This window comes from Anas platyrhynchos, chromosome 7 (genome assembly GCF_047663525.1).
Source record: "Anas platyrhynchos isolate ZD024472 breed Pekin duck chromosome 7, IASCAAS_PekinDuck_T2T, whole genome shotgun sequence".
Lineage (NCBI taxonomy): Eukaryota > Metazoa > Chordata > Aves > Anseriformes > Anatidae > Anas > Anas platyrhynchos.
In genome coordinates this window covers 27,903,647-27,924,759 of record NC_092593.1, presented here as the reverse complement: position 1 = coordinate 27,924,759, position 21,113 = coordinate 27,903,647, and the positions used below count along the sequence as shown (strand labels likewise).

Genomic DNA, 21,113 nt, shown 5'->3' with positions numbered 1-21,113 from the left:
TTCCAGTGTGCAAATGTGATGGCTGAAGCTTGATTGGTTAGGCAGCCAGTAGGACAAAAGCTGCTTATTCAACTAGCAAAAAGAAACAGAACAACCACAAATAGGAGTAATGATGGCCTTTCCCTTAAGATGTTTCAAGTTCTATGTATATGCTTGCATTGAAATTTAAATTGCTTTTGTGTATATAAATAATATACATATATATAATATATAAATATAATATAATAATAAATATAAATTTTGTTGTATATATGCAACTTTAAGAAGACAACCTATCACTTCACAAATGTAGAATGAACATTTTAATTCACAGAATCACAGAATTTCTAGGTTGGAAGAGACCTCAAGATCATCGAGTCCAACCTCTAACCTAACACTAACAGTCCCCACTAAACCATATCCCTAAGCTCTACATCTAAACGTTGAAAATTTTTAAGTGAGAACATGCTTGTTTGTGTCAGTTTATAAGAGAATGACATATAAGAAGAGACTGCAAAGACTAGAAATGACTATAGAAAAGGATGGTCTAGTCCATGCTGTATGCACAGTGGCAAAGCACTTTGACTCTGGCTTTCTATGTCAGGATAGGCTTATTTTCAGCTGAGTTCAGTGAAATCAATTGAGTATTCTGCTCCTGGGAGGGCTTAACATAACTGTCTTAACAGGTGATCTGGCTTTGCTGGTTTCTTGAATTAAATGATTTTTAGTTGAAATGTAATTTGGTTGAAAATTGTGTTGTTGCTTCTATAAACAGGATCAGTTAACAATCTGATTAAATGCACAGATGAAGCTTATAACATCATATTATCAGATTCTTTCCCAATACAGTATTAAAAACAGCAAGATTAGCCTAAAATCAATCCACTGGTGGCTTGGAAGTCATTGGAAAAAGTGCACAGCAGGTGTAATTAATGCACAGTATGGTCCTTAATTCAGTGAGCAGATGTTCTGCTGTATGCTGAGCTAACAGCAGGGAAAAAACCCTGCTGTGGAAACCCTACTAAAAGGGAATGGCACCATTCAAATTACTCATAAAACTTACTTCAATAAGGGGCAGCCCATGCAAGATGTACAAGTGAAATACTACACATCCAAAATATCATTCTCCCTGGAAAAACTTTTCTTATTGAAAATAGGAAAACACAAAATGGAGCGTTTTCACACAGAAAACTGTTTTTGTTGTTGCCTGGGTGAAAGCGAGACATACCAGATTAAAACAAATCATGCTGTTATCCAAATGCATTCAGAAGGATGAAGGTAGGGGAGCAAGTAATAAAAGGGAGGATATGTGTATAGGCTAATCAACATGCTATTGTGATGGTACTGTGAGGTATGGCAGGTGAATAAGCAGTGAGTAAGTTGCAAGGGATGGCACAGCACGAAATCTGGAAAAATACGGAATAGTCATAGAATTGTGCCCCTCGTATTCAAACATTCATGTCTTTTTAGAACAAACGAAAAATTGTTGTAAAACACATAGTAAAATCTTATGATTGTTAGAACAAAATCATCATTTTAATCAAAAGTCATAATCGGAACAAGTATCATCAATTTAACATGTAACTCATGACTCTGAAAAAGAATAATCTCATTTACAAATCTCTATCTTGACTAAAACTTTTTCTGGTTGTCCTTTATAAGGAACTTCACTAAGAATATAAAATCACAGTTCTCAACCAGCTTAAAAATATATAGCAGTTACAAAACTTCGGAGCAAAAAGGTCTTGAAGTTGGTTTGATCTTTATACACTGTTTCCCAGTTAGACTACAACAGTCCTGTTGCCTCCATAAGAATGGGTTGGAATTTCAACCCACAAGACTAAGAAAATCTTCTACTGCACCTAAGTTTCTGGCAGTCGGTCCTTACATCCCCCAGAGAATGTTGAGAAAAAAAAAAAAAAAAAGTACAGTATATATAGCGCAGTAATTTGTTCAAAGCAAACAAGGAAACTGTGTTCTAATACCAGAATTGCTCACAGCCTCTGGAGCATTGCACTGTAAGAATCTTTGCAATGAGCACTATAGCTGTAATCATACCTGAACCCAAAAAGTCTAGTGCTAGGCAGGAGCCAAAAACTAAGTGAGAGGAGTATACATCAGAAGTGGATATGTTTTGAACTGTGCAGTCTATCTTCATTTACCTTAAGTTTATATGTAGACAAACTATTTTATCTCAGTATTTCATATTTTATAACTTTGCACTATCAAATGTGGATTTGAGTAGAGAGAGGATTAAGCCTGAGATTTGGGCCTCAAGGAGTAACAAGAATTTTTGCGCACCCCTGATTTAGGATTTGCGGTTTGTTGCTATGGTAAAACTGAAAGGGGAAAGAAGCTAATGTATGCTTGTATTTCTTAGAGCTTTAAAAAAAAAATAAGGTAAAATTCTTTATATTTCATTACTAGATGGATTTTCAGCTTGTTGTTACTAAAATGTATTCAAAGTTGGTATGACAGTATTTTTGCAATGAAAAAGAAAATGCTGTATAAACCTGTGTGAGTGATGTTTGGTCTGTGTTTTTGCCAAGAAGGTTATCTGCTTATAGGTTCCTTATTCAGTACAGTCTAAATCTGAGAAGTTGAAAGATATTTGTAATTATATTAAGGAGTAAATAACTGGAGTTTAGTTTTAGTGTTGGATTAAAAAAAATAAAAATCTAAGGCTTCAGTCATTTCAAATCATGGTATCTATGTGTATCCACCTGAATTGTGCCTATGTTATATACCTGAATGTTGACTCCAAATGCACTCAAATGTCAAATACCCATTGTTGTTTTTTAATCAAATGGTCACGTAACTGATTTTGTAATATTATTTTTTTATTTGTAGCTGTGATGGCAAGATGCTATGTACTGGTACATCTTTGAGATTAAATATTTAAACAGTCAAAAGGGGATCATCAGTAGTCATAAATAACCATTATTTTATAATACATGTACAGAGAAGACTGGACTTACTGTTATTTATGCATGGGGATTTGCTTTGTTTAAACTGAGCATATCATTATTGAGGACTGTACAAAAAAATACTCAAAGGTGTTACAGTTTGCAGGACCTGGCTCTTGTTTCAGTTCAAGTTTCTAGAATATTTCAGTGTCACATCTGACACCCTTTATTCTGGTTTTCTTTGAAGATTCTACTAGAAATTAATAAACAACAACAAAACAACAAAATATAACATGATGTTCTTTTTTCCTGTTTCTTCAGTGTATGTGGACTCACTCCTATTTGGAACCTTTATGTTTTTTTTTGTTGTTGGTTCAACGAATAAAGATATGATAGCAGGGGAGATGCAAGTCAGGGATGTTCTCTGTTTTTCTGTAAATACTAATGGTTCAAAGTCTGCTAATTAGTCACCCTGGCTGCTATATCTGCAGTTACCTTTCTGCTTCTAATGTTCAGAGAAAGGACTTTTACAGAAGAGTAAAAGAAATGCATATATTGCTTTTGTTTTATAACTGTCATTACTAGTAAAGGCAACCCCTATTATTATGCAATGTATGATAATTTTTCTGTTCTACTTCCTTACATAAACCAAATGGCACCACTAAAAATTAGTGAAAATCTTGTGTTTTATAATATCTGTGTATACACAGAAACAGTTGCAGAATTACACCTTTCAGTAGCACTGGATAACTGTCCTTCTTAAAGATTTGTACTTAATTATTCAACTTGATAAATATTTTAATTCAGTACTTATTTTATTTTTGCTAGGGTTCGCTGTGCAAATATTTGAGTCTCCACACAAGTGACTGGGTGAGCTCTTGTCGGTTGGCACATTCTATAACTAGGGGCTTGGCGTACCTGCACACAGAGCTACCTCGAGGAGGTAAGGCCGGGAAGGGATGCTAAGGCGTTCACGATATTCCTATTTCTGTCAGGTAGAAGATTCCTGCCTTTCTTTTTACTTTGTGACAGTACAGTGAGTAGGAATGCAAATAGAGATTACTCAGTACTTCTGATATGTACTTTCCTTTGAACAATTCCCTCTTGTGGGCTGTGCCTATGACACTTCGATGAAAACAGGGAGTAAGAGCCAGCAGAGTCCCAGAGACAGGAAAGAGGAGGAGGCAGAGTTGTGCAGTGCTGCAGTATCATGGCAACAGATTACTGAAGACCTGAAGCACTGGATGTCTGTCGAATAGAGATCAAGCAGATGGAGTGTTCTGTTTATTTTTTGCAGCTCAGGCACAAATCAGCTCAGCATTTTTGTGTGTGTGTGTGTGTGAACTGTATACATAAAAAATAATTCAATCTTCTAATACCACTGTAGTTTTTATTGTATCTCTTGGTATTTGCTGAAGGGTGTGAGCATAGTCTTCTCTGTGTACAAATGATACTACTGTTTTTTGTGTTCTATTAGAGTGTTGGATCTGCTGTTGTATTGACATATATCTCTGCTCATCTGTTTCAGCCAGAATTTCAGCCATCTAAAATATCATGATTATATAACAGGTATTCTGATATCTGTGATATAACAAGCTGCAGAATATGGTCTGGCACTGAAGCATTAGCTTTTGGGCAGTAAATAAAAGGATGGTAATCTTAATTCCATATTAAGGTGCTAGCATTCAGATTAAAGTCCCAAACCATATATTTCAAATGTTAAGCATCAACTCTAGCACAGAATGAAAACTGAAGATGCTGTTAAAAGTGCCAGGCTGAAAATACCTAACTTGGTATTTCTATGTGCCATTGAAACTGCAGCTATCATCGTTTTGAAATGTGCAGACAGGTGTATCCGTTAGCAGCCAGAAAATGTGTAAACCTTCCATCATAAAGAAGAGACAGCCATAGGCTGATCTGTAAATGCTACAAAGGAGCTCATGGAATAGAAAGAATTCCACAGTAAAATTGGTTCTATTGTGCTGGTGCTCTTACTAACTACGTAAATTGCACATAAACTGGGAACAACTGAGATTACTCTTTGGAAAAGATCAAACTCCTTGCAGGATTAACATGTTCAGCTCCTCTAGAATAATAATATTATATATGTATCTTCTGAATAGGTGCCTATCTCAGTTATAATGTCAATAGTTGGAGCTGTATTTGACAGAGGACTGTGGATATGAGAGAGAACATTTGGAATGGCTGTCAGGTCTGTGGCAGCAAGTCTATGCTTAAGTATACATCTTCCCTGCCAAAATCATGCTGAAATATCCCTTGGAAAGCTTAATGGCAAACACTAAGCCTGTGAAACAGTAACCTAATATGCTGTATGGATATGGTGAAGCTATGAATGCCAGTTGGTTTTCAACAGATAGCATACTGTGGAGTTCATTATAAAGAAGCAAAAATGTTAGCTTTCTAAAAGTTAATTTTCTGTTTATAATAGGTGAGCAGACCTAATGAGGTTCTCTGCTTTTGCTGAACAGTAGAACTGCTCAAATAATAACAAGCACTTTCATATGTCCAAATAGACCATTACAAACCTGCAATATCCCATCGTGACTTGAACAGCCGCAATGTACTGGTAAAGAATGATGGAACTTGTGTAATTAGTGATTTTGGACTCTCCATGAAGTTAACTGGAAACAGACTAGTACGCCCAGGTGAGGAAGATAATGCTGCCATTAGTGAGGTAAGTATAAATAAAGATAAGCCAGCATATAAAGGAGGACAGAGTAGTATGACAGTAACATTGAGAAACAGTTGTTATAAGGTGAATATTAAGGTGGTACAATTCTTTTAAGGGGCAGTTGGTGCAATAGGGATAGAAGTAGCTGAAAACTTGACAGGATGAGACTGATTTTATTGTCAAAATACTCTAAAACAAACCTAGCATTTTGAAAGATTGGCAGCCGTGGAGTTGGAAGTTTTGTGTGTGAGAGATTATATATGCAAGGTAGCTTTGGGTACAAGCCCCTTTAATCTTGTTCTGCAAATATTACTTAAGTCCAAACATTCTTTGGAAGTCAAGGAGATCCCCCACACATATGCACACACATCCTACAACCATTTCTTTGTGTCATCTGTAATTTTAAGGACTTCAGATGGATATATCTGGGAAAATAAATGCATGTAGAAAGACATGGACCATCTGAGAAGGGATCAGGACAGAATAATGGGGGATGCTCGAAAGAGTAACCTCTGAGAAAAGACTGAAAGAATTAGGGTTATTTCATCTACTGAAGTACAGATACAGACAGGTTTTCATATATGTAAAGTGCTTAAAAGAGAAAGGAATAAACTATTCAATTTGGATAGGGCAAAAAGTAATGGCCTTATGTTGTAGGAGGGAAAGTTTAGGTTAGTTAGGAAGAAACATTTCTTATATGTAGAAGACAGTGAAGGTCTGGAAAGGACTGTTGAGGAAGGCTACAGAATTTGCATCCTTTCATGATTTTAAAGGAACGCTGTGGAAAAACATCTGCTAGATGGTTAGATATATTACATATATGAGCAAAAATATGCTAACATCTGAACATAGGCTACTCAAATACAGTGAGAATGAGTCTTCTTTAAATGAAAACTAGAAGTCCCCCAAATGCTTCAGTATATTTGTTGTCTATGTGCTTTTACAGTAAATCTTTACATTTCATTCAAAGCATGTATCGCAGTACTAATCAACGTCCCTTAGAAAGCATTACAGTAATAATACCTCGTGCACAGGTGCTCTTTTTAGATCTCCATTCACTGAATGAAGAAACAGGGAAACCACTGTTTAAAATGCAGGGATGTGGAATAGCCCTTTAACCAAATACTGTCCTGTAAGGGCTGATGAATATCGGCTCTAATCTAACATCGTCCCTAGTGGAAATAAATAGATGCCTTCTAAAGCTGTTAACCTTCGAATAAGGAAGATGTAGGGATAAGCCTTGCTGACAGTCCAGCAATAACAGACCAAGTTCCTTGTTCAGCAGCATCCCTCCCATTATGGTATGTGCATTGGTGTTAAACAGAGTTGTTTCAGGAAGAAACATTAAACTATATCTTGCACATGAGAACACTGAATAAGGGACAATGTTATTTTGTTACGGTACGCATGAAAAAGTGACAGAGCTTGAGAAGGACTTTATTACGACTAGGTTACTGATATGAGTCTAGAAGATGAGGGTATTTATTTGATGAGAACTGCATTTTCCATCTTAGCTGTAGAAAACTGCAGTTTTCCATCTTAGCTGTATCCTTTTTCTAGCCAAAGAAGTATATCCTTAAGTATTCTTCTTTAAGGATATTCTTCTTTAATATCCTTCTTTAAGGATATTTAAAGAAACAAACAAAAACAACTACACAGAAACCAAAGACCACAAAATCTTCATAATGAATTGGATTTGGACATTGCTTCTTGATTTTAAACTTGGATTTTATGTTTTTCCAGGTTGGTACAATCCGTTATATGGCCCCTGAAGTGCTTGAAGGAGCAGTGAACTTGAGGGACTGCGAATCTGCTTTGAAACAAGTAGATATGTATGCACTAGGCCTTATCTACTGGGAAATATTTATGAGATGTACAGACCTCTTCCCAGGTAACTGAAAAAAATAGTAGTAGAAGGGAGTACCAGCAACCAATGTTATCCTAGCCATAGCTTTTTAAGTGAAGAAAGGAAATACTTTTATCAGTTATTTTCTGCCATTAAGTCGGTGCCATCTAGTGTTCAAGATTGTTACTGTTCATACTCAAATACACTGTATTGTTAAGCATGAATCATGCTGACAGACTTCAAATTGCCTGTTTAAGCAATTTGCAGGCTGCATAGTAGTGCAATTTGAGTGCTATTTTTATTGTCCACAGTTTATGAACATTGAGAGTTGGGTTGATGGCAAAGACAGTACTATGAGTATTTACAGCTGATATGGGGCCTGAAATATCTTTCAGACTTTCAAAATGAATAAATGGATGGGAAAGTACAGTAATATAATATGGCTTTTAGCCATTCATACTTTAGTTTATGATACTGACATTGAAAATTCAGGGAACTAAACCTGTAAAATAAAACAAGAGGAAATAAACTGTAAAAACTTAACATGTGAGAAAGTGTAGCGACCTCCATCTTCTTCCTCAGCTATAGCATATAGAATTAATCTGGCATGCAATATTCCCTCTGTAGTCAAACAGCTACACATTACATGCAGGGACTTGTAATCTGTCTGGGCTTCCTCCCAGATGAAGTACACTCAGTCATTTACGTTTCACAGACATTAGGTGTCATCCTCAGGCTCCTGGACATCCTGAAGGTACCCCTCAATCAGCAAAGTTTGGAGATGCTATCCTTTGAGAGGTTCCCAAACAACACAATTCATCTGCAGTTAATTCAGATTTTTGGGGGATAGGAGGGCAGGGTTTGAGGGTGGAGTCACAATGTCTTGATAGACAGCAATTTTGATACTATCTTTCATCACTTGAAAGCTCTTGCCCTGCCTTTTTTTTTAAATACATATATATATGTGTGTTTTATTTTCATTCTTTCTTTTGCGAACAGGGGAGTCTGTGCCAGAGTACCAGATGGCTTTCCAGACAGAAGTCGGAAACCATCCCACTTTTGAAGATATGCAAGTCTTGGTGTCCAGGGAGAAGCAAAGACCAAAATTCCCAGAAGCATGGAAAGAAAACAGCCTGGTGAGATGGAACATTTAGAAATAAGCAATTTATAGGGTGTTATCTGGAAAGTAATTTTCAGTATGCATGAAGTGCCCATGTATTCTCTGTATACTGGATGAGGAACATAAAGGTATTTTTTTGACTTTTGACATCATATAAACTAGTAACACCATAAAATATTTGGCAAAATGTAATTATAATCCTCCAATACCGAAATTTTATAAACATTGTAATAAACTATTTTTGAAGAGGAGTATAGTGCTCAGAATTTACAGAGGCTACATTTTCTAGCAACTGTTTCGTTATAACTACATTAGAAATTTTATAGGCTTCATTTGATCTACAATTTTTATTTTCTACAGTATAAACAAAGTAATGTTGTTTGTTGTTTTGAATCAGTATAGCTATGGCTTAGAGTCTTGCTTGCTACTGCAGGCCAACAAGTTACTGCAAGTCAGCTGAACTCTGGTGAGAGTCTGTGTGCTTGCTTTCATCTGCAGCGAAGGTGAGGTAATGCAACTCTCCTTAGCATAGTGGAGGTTCTGTCTTTTATTCCAAGCAAAGTAAAACGTAAACAGTTACTGAGTTCTACCTGATACGCAATAGGTTGTTTAAACTAAAATAGATTGACTGCAAGTATGGAAATTATGTATTTGACTCATCTAAAAAGATATTTTTATGAATTCACTTTCTGAAGTTATTCCCTTCAATCTTCAGAGACTTTGCTACTTGATAAGTATGTAGCTACTGCACAGATAATGGGGAGCCTAAGGCCTCATCTCTGCTGGTACATGTAAATACATATGAAGCCATTTTCAGAGAGGAGCATAGCCTCCAGTGTTAACACTGTTATAAAACATGTTGCAACTGAGTTGAGAGCTTCATAGAGAGGTTTTCTTATTGCATGGTTTTGTCCAGACAATCTTAACAAAAGTAAAAACAAAGAAAGAAACAAACAAGCAAACAAAACTCACAGACATGTTGGCAAATGCAGTGTTGGAAGAACCCAATGTTGACAGCTGTTTTTGAAGACAGTTGTAACTAAAACAGTTTAAGGTTGGTTTTGTTTTGCAGACTACCATTTTCAATGTTTGTTTTAACAAATTGGTAGACTCTAATATTATACACCGACCTAATAACAATTCCTGTATTTAAACTGCTTGACACATTCTTTGGGGTGTAATAACCTACAGTTCGCTTATAGGTATCAAACAACCCATTCCACCCTGTGCCAGTCTAGGATGACATCTTAATAAATGCTCTGAGATGTCATAGAAATATAAGATTCAGACAACCTAACTCTGGACCAAGGTTCTTACCTCCTTTGTCTCAGGAATGGGATAAAAGACTTCTGCCCATTATATAGAGCTACATTTACATGTTGTGTTAAAACATCTTTGTGCAAGTTCATCTATTAGATAAATGTATTTATTCTTTTCCTTTTAGAAATAAAAATTTTTTAAAAAATTATTGTGTAGGTCACATAATTAAGGCACTTTAAGGATGTGGAAGCCTAATTTTATGATTACTTTTGCAGTCTGCTTCTTGAACGTGTTACGATATAGACCTTGTATAGTGGTTATTGTTTTTCACAGTATAAATTAACAGATGATGTGTATAAAGTAATATCAGGCCAATAAACTGAGTAGGGATGTTACCATCATTTGTCTCATTTTCCAAGCCAAAAGCAGGGACCAAGCTTGATCTCAAAGGCTGGGACTGAAGGCTATTAGTAGAAAAATAGAATAATGCAGATTTATTCCCTTTATTCCCTTTCATCCTTTTTTATGAGTTGTAGAACTTCTAAATAGTGAACTTTAGTGTAGAACTCTTTGAACCTGAAATTAATAGAAAATACAACATTATGGTAAATGTGAAGCTCTAGAACTTTAGTCTTGTTAACTATCTGTACTGTCATAACGGTGGTCCTTTCAATATCCTTAAAACATTGACAGGAATGGATCATCTGGAAGAAAGACTACTAAATGCTACTTAGTTTTCTTTCTGGTAAAACTTTTACGGGAGAGCTTTACAAAGAGTAAGGCAAGAGATTAGGATGTCCATTGACTTAAAGATGCATGTAAACTGTGTCTAAATCAAGTACTAAAAGCTGAATGAAACCTTTTTATTTAGGGGGAGAAAACTTATCCAGTACAGTATCTCCTCATTGTCCCTGAGGGTGGTTTTAGATTCATGTCCCTCAGCTAGGGGTATTTTGGTTGCTTAGCCCTTCTTCAATCAACTGTGGAAAGGGAGGTGATTTACTTGTGTGGCGGCTCATGCCTGTCTGTGCAGCAGTAATGTCTGCATCACTGAGCAGCAGTGACTTGCCAGATGCAAGTGATGCCAGGAGTCTGCTCTGTGGGCGAGGAGCTCTTCGCTAGCAGGCAGAGCTACTCTTGTCTTTCGCTGCCAGGAGTGAACACGGCAGTTCTGGCACAGAAACAATCAGCAGGGCCCAGTGAATGCTTTAGTGCCCAGCTGGGACTATGCACTGTCAGTAGTGCTGGAGAAGTTAAACCTGGGCTGAGATGTGAGACATTCTGGCAAATTATATTCTATCCATAGGCCATAACTGGCAGCAGGGGCCCATAAACGTCTGTCTTTCTGTGCTCAGGATGCAGTGCAAGTACAAATGTTCAGAGCTCGTAATTTCAGTTGTCTCCTCTCCAGGTCTCTGACCATATGGCAGCATGATTTGGAGGTCTTGAGCTCTAATCCTGACTGCACCATTCATCCCACAGTGTGATCCCAGGAAAGTGTGTCTGTTGCCATTTCTCCATCTGTAAAACAAGGGCAGCAATAATCTCCTCCCATAGTGCAAACAAATTCACCAACATTTCACTGAGGCATTTGGATATTAGGGTAGTGTGCAGAAGAAGTAAAGCATGATGAAATGAGCAAGGCTGTGTCAATTGCATACAGTGCAGGGTAGCAAGGCAGGGACCATTAGCTGAATTGTGAGGATAACCATGGCAGTGTTTCCAGAGCATGGTCGATCCTTTGTACATGGCATTCATAAAGCAAGGAGAATGAGCACACGCACCTAAGAGAGGGTAGGCTGAAGGGTTGCTTGGACAACGGTAAATGTAACTTTTTCTACATAATTATCTTCCCGCTTTGGGTGTGTGTGAGGTATGATAATGGTAGTCTTTAATATTGCTGTTATTAGGGTAAACTAGCTTTGAATGAAATTGTGTTGTCTATATTCCATGTCTCTTTCTCACCAACTTGTGACTATTTTCATCCACATCCATACAGTATGCTGCCATAGAACAGTAAATTAGAAGCATGATATAAAGGGAAAATAAGAAAACAGGATTTTGTTTGTCTCCTGGCAGGCCGTGAGGTCACTTAAAGAAACAATTGAAGACTGTTGGGATCAAGATGCTGAAGCTCGATTAACAGCCCAATGTGCTGAGGAGAGGATGGCAGAACTCATGATGATTTGGGAAAGAAATAAATCAGTTAGTCCAACAGTCAATCCTATGTCAACTGCCATGCAAAACGAGAGGTAAGAAGATAATACATTCAGTTTTAGTTGGCAGTAAATGTCCGGTGCTTAGCTCACTCCGGAAAGGAAGCTAGAGCACGCTGTTCACTTCATGTTTCTGCACCTGTGAAGTGGATGTGTGTTACGTGAACTAGCCTGCACATGTGTGTTGTATGATATGATCCTGATTGTTTTGTATTGCATGAATCCACAAAATAAACAATTTTTTATGGCTTTGGGTTCTTAAGATCTGTGATACATCCCCAAAATTCAGACACGTTGTACATAAACAACTGTATTTATCGCAGAGGGGCGTTTTAAGATGCATTTAGACAAGCTGTCCAAACAAGCTTACTAAGACCTGAAGAGTCCGTGAATTGTCTTTAACAGATTTTGCTAAATGATTCATTAAATTTCTGTTTAAAACGTTCTGCAAAAAGCTATGAATGGTCAGGCAGTAAGAGTTCAGGAAACCTTTAAGACTCAAACCTATAGCTATTCATTTAAAGAACTACAGCATCATTTTTTAATTCACTGTTATTCAGACCCCAGTGAGAGAGGTGCTGTGCATTTTTCTTACAAATGATCCAGACGGAGTGAGAATTTGCAGAACTGACATATTAGTACTTAAATACTACACACTAAGATCTGGATTTGAGAGAAAGGTAATGTTTCTGTATGTGGCACAGTTTGTCATTAAAGAATTCTGTTCAAAACATGGAACACCTAAATTGTTAAAAAATAATAGATTTTTCATGATTTAAGAGCTTGTGACTTTTTCCCAGCATCACGTTCTCCATCATATGTATGTAATTCTTGTTGCCCTTATTCAGCATCACATCTCTGCAACTAGAGCAGGACCTTAGCTGTAAAAATACTGTAAAAATAGAGTATTGGACAAATAGAAGAAAATTACTGTTATCTGACTTACTCATATAATAACATTTGTGACAAAACTGCTGTCCAAGTAAAACCACTTTCTGCTATCCAGGACTTTTCAAGGAAGTTACAGAAGGATCTGAGTTCTTGCTGTATCTGTCCTTTTGTATGCATGAAAAGAAATAGACATTCACCTCTCTTAAATGAGAGGCTTTGTAATATGAGGTGATATTTACATACATGACCTTAATGTCACTTATTTTTTCTTAAAGGAATCTGTCACATCATAGACGTGTGTCAAAGATAAGGCCATATCCTGATTATTCTTCTTCCTCCTACATTGAAGATTCAATCCACCACACTGACAGCATAGTGAAGAACATTTCGTCTGAACATTCAATGTCCACGACACCACTGACGTCAGGGGAAAAGAACAGAAACTCCATTAACTATGAGCGGCAACAAGCACAAGCTCGCATCCCTAGTCCTGAGACAAGTGTCACCAGTTTGTCCACCAATACTACCACCACCAATACAACTGGCCTCACTCCTAGCACTGGCATGACCACCATATCTGAAATGCCTTATTCAGATGAAACAAACTTACATACTGCAAATGTCATGCAGCCAGGTGGGCCTACACCAGTTTGTCTGCAGTTAACAGAGGAGGACTTGGAGACAAATAAACTGGATCCAAAAGAAGTAGATAAGAACCTGAAAGAAAGCTCTGATGAGAATCTGATGGAACATTCACTTAAGCAGTTTAGCGGGCCAGATCCACTAAGCAGCACTAGTTCCAGCTTGCTTTATCCACTGATAAAACTTGCAGTAGAGGTGACAGGACAACAGGACTTCACACAAGCTGGCAATGGTCAAGCATGTTTGATTCCAGATGTCCCATCTGCTCAGGTCTATCCTCTCCCCAAGCAACAGAACCTTCCGAAGAGGCCTACTAGCCTTCCTCTAAACACCAAAAATTCAACAAAGGAACCACGGTTAAAATTTGGTGGCAAGCACAAATCAAACTTGAAGCAAGTGGAAACAGGTGTTGCCAAGATGAACACTATCAATGCTGCAGAACCTCATGTGGTGACAGTTACCATGAATGGAGTGGCTGGTAGAAGCCACAGCATAAACTCTCATGCTGGCACAATCCAATACGCCAATGGTGCAGTGCCATCTGGCCAGACAGCCAGTTCAGTAGCACAGAGGGCACAGGATATGCTTCAGAACCAGTTCAGTGGAGAGGATAGTCGACTGAACATTAATTCAAGCCCTGATGAGCACGAACCCTTGTTGAGGCGGGAGCAGCAGGTTGGCCACGATGAAGGTGTTCTGGATCGCCTAGTAGACAGGAGAGAGCGACCACTTGATAATGGCCGAACAAATGTTAATAACAACAACAGTAATCCATGTCCAGCGCAAGACACAGCTACACTGAGTATCCAGAATGTAGCGAGAAATCCTGGACAGACCCAGAGTAGAAGAGCACAGAGGCCTAATTCACTGGATCTGTCAGCCACAAATAGTTTGGATAGCAGTAGTATGCAGTGTAAGTGCCTGCAGAACTTGAACAATTTCCCTGACACTTTTTACTGAATAACTACGTATATCTGCTTGAATAGGAAATACTCCTGTGTCCCCTATCCCTCCCCAAAGCATGCCTACTAAATGTCCTATAAATTTAATTTATATCAGAACAAATTCAATCTTTCCAATCAAGTCCTGTCTTCCGTCTCCATGAACTCCAAAATGTTTTAGGTCACTATCTGCCTTCCACGTATATGAATTAAATCTGTCCCTTTCAGCTTTGACTCTAGAAAGGGAGTGATTATTACTCTTGTTATTATTTACAGGGCATCGACTTTGGCAGCTGCAAAGCATATTGAAATATCTCCTATTTCTTCCTTGAGGGACACATTACACCTTCTTTTCCTTATTTTTCCTCATTCTCTTAAGAGTAGCTGGCTCTAAGATGCATTGTTTAAATAACTTCTTATAAGTACTTACGCACTTCATGACTTCTAAAGCAACTGATTTTACTGTATTAGCTCAGGCTAGATGGACAGTCAGGCATAACAGTTTGTTATCTCAGCTTCAACAATTAAAGCAGTCCTTTGCCAGTTTATATTTTATACGTATTAAAAAATAGTTAGAGAAGGAATTTGAATAGACTCCTTCAAAATAACTGCCTTAGAGTTTTAAGCCTAAAGATTTAAGAAGTTACAATGGGACTTTTCACAATAAGAATGCAATCATGTAGTTATAGTTAAATTAGGTATATTCTCTGAGTTTATCTTCAGGTCTGTTGGAGCTATTGGAAAGGTTTCCTAGATAATAACACTTAAAGACTACTCTGTAGTCTTTGAAAGTTGCTTGCAAACCTCTAACTGTGTTTAGGTATAGACTGACATACTAGTGAAATACTGTGGGGTGCCAGGCATTGCACATTTGTAAAGAAAAGGTTTAGAAATTAACCAGAACAGTTCTTTCAATAAATGTAATTGAATATTTAGCAATGGAATGTTTAAGTCTTCCTCTTAAGTCAGAAACCTTAATTTTTGTCTTTACACATTAGCTTGAGTTGAAATTTTATTGAGGTAAAGAAAAAAGATTATTGTAGTAACTTTCTTTATTTGGAGGTTAAGAAAAAAGAAAGAGTTTGGAGGTTAAGTATAGTGATTTTAACAGGCTTCTACTGCTGAATTTTTATCCAGTTTCAAATTGACAAGCAGGTGTTTTTGCCAGTTTTACAACCTAACATCCCAAATCCTGTTTAGGATCCTAACAAAGAATAGACCATTTTGCCTCCAGGCAAAGGCCTCAGCCTTGCCTGGGGCTTTGTATGTAAAGAAGTGTTTGTGTAGTGTAAAGTAGGATTACAGAATCTATGATTCAATTATGCTATTAAAAGTTTAGCCTTTGCCATCCTGTAGCAGCTACGTTATTTTTTTGTACCTCCCATTACAGCTAATGCAAGATACTATGACTGGAAAAATCCCCTGAAATGTCACATGCTGATTCTGCTGTTTGATGCCGATGTGCATTTGAGGTAGTGACGCAAACTACTTCACTGAAGTAATTTCTGTCAGAGAACAGAATCTTCCCCCTTATTTTAGTAGCAGCTACTATTGTTGATATAGCTGTCATGCCTCTGCCATACAGTTGCTTCTTAATAAGATTTTTTTTGTTGTTTTGTTCTGCATGAGTTACCCTGGACTCTCCAGTCTAATCTTCCCTGTAATACTATTTCCTACTTTTTTTTTTTTTTCCCTTCAGTAGGTGACTCCTCACAAGATGGCAAATCAGGCTCAGGAGAAAAGATCAAGAAACGTGTGAAAACTCCATACTCGCTCAAGCGGTGGCGTCCCTCAACATGGGTCATCTCCACTGAGCCACTGCACTGCGAGGTCAACAATAATGGCAGTGACCGGGCAGTCCACTCCAAATCCAGCACTGCTGTTTACCTTGCAGAAGGAGGCACTGCCACCACAATGGTATCTAAGGACGCAGGAGTGAACTGCCTGTGAAATACTTTAAATGCCGAAATGACCTTTTTTTTTGCATTATTTGAAACAAACATGCAGAAGACATTTTAAAAAAAAAAACAAACTTTCTCCTCCTGTCAGCAACCCCTATCAAGGACTCGCTTTAAATAGATTTCAGCTATGCAGAAAATTTTTAGCTTATGCTTCCATATTTTTTTATTTTGTTTTATTTTTTGAATGTTTTTGCACTTTTATTTAGTATCACTAAAGTTAAGTCTGTCTGTTTTGACCACGGAATATATATATGTGTATCAAAAATGTGGTCTCAAAATATTTTTTTAAAAAAAAGTAACAAAAAGTATTGCTGATAATCAGTTTGGACCAGTTTCTTAAGGTCACTAAGATCATAAGCAGACTATAAGACAGGTTTGACTGCAGTGGTGTCTTGTAACCATGTTTTGATTTCTGTGCACAAGCTAGTCTGTATATTTCTATGTTTCAAAGTGTATTCTCTTTTGATTACCCCACCCTGCCATTTTTCTTGTGTCATGTTGAAATGTGCAATAGTCTATAGTTCACAGTATGCTTTATTGAAAAGTGTTTCTAAAACTGCCACGTGTTCCTCTTTTTGTATTTGTTAATTTTTCCCTGACAGTTGAGCAGTCAGCCAGTCATGAGAGTGAACTTTGCACACCATAGCCAGCTTGAAGCAGCTGCCTATATCACATTGTGCTCTGAGGTGACAATGCATGAATTTTTCCCCAGCTTGAAAGGGCTTTTAAAAAGGAACGAAAAACATGAGCTCAGTATCTTTCATTTGATTCTTCCAAACTGAAGTGCTTTTCCTTACCAGTAGTAGATGCCAGCCTGTGAAGTTCTGAGTAACAAACCGTTGAACAAATTTAAGGCAACAGTTTCAGCCATTCTTGTATATTATTTTGTGTGTAGTTTCAGCCTTTGTGTTTATGTAAAACCGTACTTAGATCACTAATAGTGTACATTGAAAAATGCATTTTCAACATAAATCTAAATAACTATCTTACTTAAGAACTCTGGTGAAGATAGGTTGCAAAGATATTTTGTTGACGCAGAGGAAAAATCATGAATCTTATTTGGCACAGAACAGTTTTGGGATGAGTCACAAATCTTTTTTAATTTAACACCTTACAGACAGTTTGGGGTAAAATCAGGCTGATTATTTATGCAGCTAGGTGCATCCTGATTGGCTGCTGTTGCTAAGTTAACTCTTCTTCCCCTCAGATTTTTAAAGCCCTTCATTCATCTTGTTAAAATCCATTGTATGCTTTTAAAATTAATGGTTATAGGTGTTTGGGGACAGGAATATTTTTCCTCTGGTTAGACCCTTCTTTCAGTTTGTATGTAACACTCCACACATTGATTTTGGGTGTCAGTGAACATGAATGTAATACATATTGAGATAATTTTTTTTTCATCATCTCATGTGGAACCTCTTAAACTAAGTTTTTGTAGAATTATCATTTTTACTGCCTACTGAAAGAAAATTAATTTCCTTACTGGTCAGGACTTCCTTCTGCCTAAGAAATACTCTGATTGAAAACACTTCAGTAAAAAATACTTAGATTATATACGTATATATATATAACACGTCAGTCTATGGTACTGAGTAAAGGAAAACTGTTAATGTTCAAAGAAAGAAAATCTATGCAGTCAGCCTGCCAAACTCCTATGGCAGGATACTGGCAGCAAACAATTGCCTCCCCCAGCCTATCTTCTTTCAGCAGTCTGAAACAGATGCTCTGTGCTTTCAAGCTCATTTGTTTCCTTGCTATTGTATTACTTTTCCCCATGAGTTAAACTTGCCAACTCTGTTTCGTACATCTGATATAACTGGCATAATATATGCCTTGCTACATCTGATTCTTGCTGTTTCTCAAACCTTTGTTTTTACATGATTTCTAGGATTTTTCTCTTGTAATACTTATTAACGGTTTCTTAGAATCTCTGAGATATCTCCAAGAGATAATTCTAAATCCAGACTTTTGATTCAGTGTAGTTGCAGAAATGCAAGATATGAGACAGTTAGGAATGCCTGTGCTCTTTAAGTACCAGTTTGAGTAATACTTTTCATCTCTGAGGCACAATTCTGTTATATCGAAGTATAAATGCATTGTTATATTTCTCCTCTTCAAAAATATACCCTTTCTCTGGTTTTACTTTTAATTCACTCCCCATCATCCCATCTGCTGCAATCTTGCATCCCAGATGTTGAAAACTTGCCAGTTGCTCAGCTGGGTTTCAAGACCTGAATCAGAATTTTTGGCATTCTGTTCATAATGTTGGCTGTGTTTTGCATCTCTTTTAGACTTCTTCAAGTCCACATTTGAAGTACAGTATGTTGTTTAGTGATGATTGCTGTATCATGCATATTGAAGATTCTTCACTCCTTTCCCAATGGCTTTTTCATTTGCCTTACATGTATCATCCATCAGTATTTCAGAATGTGGACTGAAAAGCATATTTAGGACTTTCTTATCTAACTTGACACTCTAGGGAAAGAAAAGTTGTTTGTCCTGACTACTGCTTCTTTCTGCTAAGACAGATCTGCAGCAGTCCTCTAGCCTTTCATTTCAGTCCAATGCTTTAATTAGGAAAAAAAAAAATCCAACTTTTTTATACTTCATGCAATGAAAATCATTTTAATGCCAGATGAAAAGGTTCTTCTGCAATTTTCTTTAAGTATTCTTAAAGCAAGCATAATAATTTCACTTCCTTTATCTTTTTCTGTCACTTGCTGGAAAGACTTTTGGTGTGGATTATAATTAGCAAAAGGTATTGGATTGGTAACCTACCATGGATAAAAATAATTTGTAACTTGATAGAAATGTGTACTTTATCACTAAATATCCTATAGATTAAATAGAGAAAGACTATTTATTTTAAAAGGTCAGTAAAAACAAACTCTTAACTGCGTAACAAAATATCGTATTTCTGCACAGCTAGATGAGATCAGATTAGCAGTTTGTTTTTAATGGTTATTTTAGTAATGTCCTTTTTAGCTCACAGCACGTAATCCAGTCTCCACATAATACTTTCTCTGTAAATTAAATGATGTTGAATTTTATCTAATATCTTGGAGAATCATCTTTAACCAAATAAAATACATGTAAGAGAGAATTCTACAGATCAGACACATGGATAGATGATAAATGTACCATAATCAAGGGAGGCAAATGTGTTTTATTTCTTTACTTTTTTTAGCATAATGATTAAAGTTGATAATTTTCTGTCAATATCTCATGTAAATTGCAGACAAGATAAATATAGAAGAATGAAAAAAAGAATGATAGTGTAAATATATAAATGACTTGTGCTACTGTCAAATAGGCAACAGTAGAATATTTGCTATGATAATTTATAATGTATAATTCAAGTCAAATATTACAGCAAACATTTTTGATGTTTCTATATTTAAGCCAAAATTCAAAAGCTTATTCATTTTAGAAAATGACATGCAAGTAGAAGTTAAATGAGTTACTTAGGTTAATGCAATGTCTATTTTACTGTTTCCTATAATAGTGATACTCGCCAACATGACATGGTTTTTAGAATGTGAATTCTAACCATTTGAACAGACATGCCTGCATAGTCAAATTTATTTTCTTCTAAAATTGACATGTGCAAGTAAGATTATCTGGAACACTTCCCCTGAATTTGCTTACAAAGCTCTATGCTTCATGTGCTAAACAATTAGGATTAAAAATGGCTTTCTTGGAACTCTGAGATGCACTTAAATTGCACAGCTAAAAGCTAGAGTTCCTAACTTACAAGACAACCAGTTGATACTGTCTTCTTCAGAATATTCTCTGAAACAAGGAACACTTTTTTGATTGTGTTTTACTTTCTTACCATAGTTCATTTGAGTCTTATTTCCATTTTGAAAATTATCTAATTTTCCTTGGCAACAGTTTCATTTTTTTTAGTGCACAGGGGACAAAAAACAATGAAAGATGGATGCTGGCAGGTTTCAGGAAAAACAAATGAACAGAACCCTTATTAATATGTTTATAAAGTGTGTATCCTCCCATCTGTCAACTCTCCTAAAAAGAAATCTTTAACCCTACCTGCCTCAGAAAGGACAATAAGGAGGTTCTGTATTTGTATGGAATGGATTATTGGGAAAAAAATAATAATGAATTGTTGCGTAGAAATTACATATGTATACATGTATAAAAATAATGAAGTTCCCAATGCTGAAACAGTGATTTTAAGTGAGAAAAATAATAATTGCTTAGCAGAGTAGTACATGCATGACCTGCTGTATATGAAATTTGAATTTGGAGCAGTTTATTATAGATTGAGATAGGTTTGATTAGACTATGAAAGTTGGGTTATAGACTGGATGACTTAGATTTTGCATAAATTTGGATTATTTGAACTTTTCTATCTGCTCTCCCATTATCCATTTTGCCAAGTAAATATATTAACCTCCTTTTTTTTTAATGTCCTTATTACTTTTGTTCAACTTTAGTCCTTTCTTCAGTGAGAAAGCTATAGCAGTAGAGCTAAATATATATATTTTTATGTAAACTCTGTATGTATTTAGATGCATATGCATTATATCCATAATTCCAGGATTAAATTCTGTGAGTTACAGCGTCAGATGTTAGCACTGGTAGCAAGTATTCTTTTTCAGATACCATTTTTAAGTTGTCTTTGCAATAAAAATTGGG

The 21,113-nt window shown here is 36.5% G+C and overlaps 1 protein-coding gene and 1 long non-coding RNA gene across 2 annotated transcripts in view; one reads left to right on the top strand and one right to left on the bottom strand.

Moving 5' to 3' along the window:
* BMPR2 (bone morphogenetic protein receptor type 2) overlaps positions 1–20,478 on the top strand; it is a 103,652-nt gene extending 83,174 nt beyond the window's left edge. The window contains exons 7-13 of the mRNA XM_005016861.5: positions 3,714–3,828; positions 5,420–5,580; positions 7,321–7,468; positions 8,423–8,559; positions 11,883–12,055; positions 13,186–14,465; positions 16,193–20,478. Of these exons, the coding sequence (XP_005016918.1) occupies positions 3,714–3,828; positions 5,420–5,580; positions 7,321–7,468; positions 8,423–8,559; positions 11,883–12,055; positions 13,186–14,465; positions 16,193–16,443 (2,265 nt within the window). The 3' untranslated portion in view covers positions 16,444–20,478. The remainder of the gene's footprint in view (positions 1–3,713; positions 3,829–5,419; positions 5,581–7,320; positions 7,469–8,422; positions 8,560–11,882; positions 12,056–13,185; positions 14,466–16,192) is intronic.
* The window catches only part of LOC106016166 (uncharacterized), a 47,970-nt gene that overhangs the window by 16,272 nt on the left and 10,585 nt on the right, over positions 1–21,113 (bottom strand). The window lies entirely within an intron of this gene.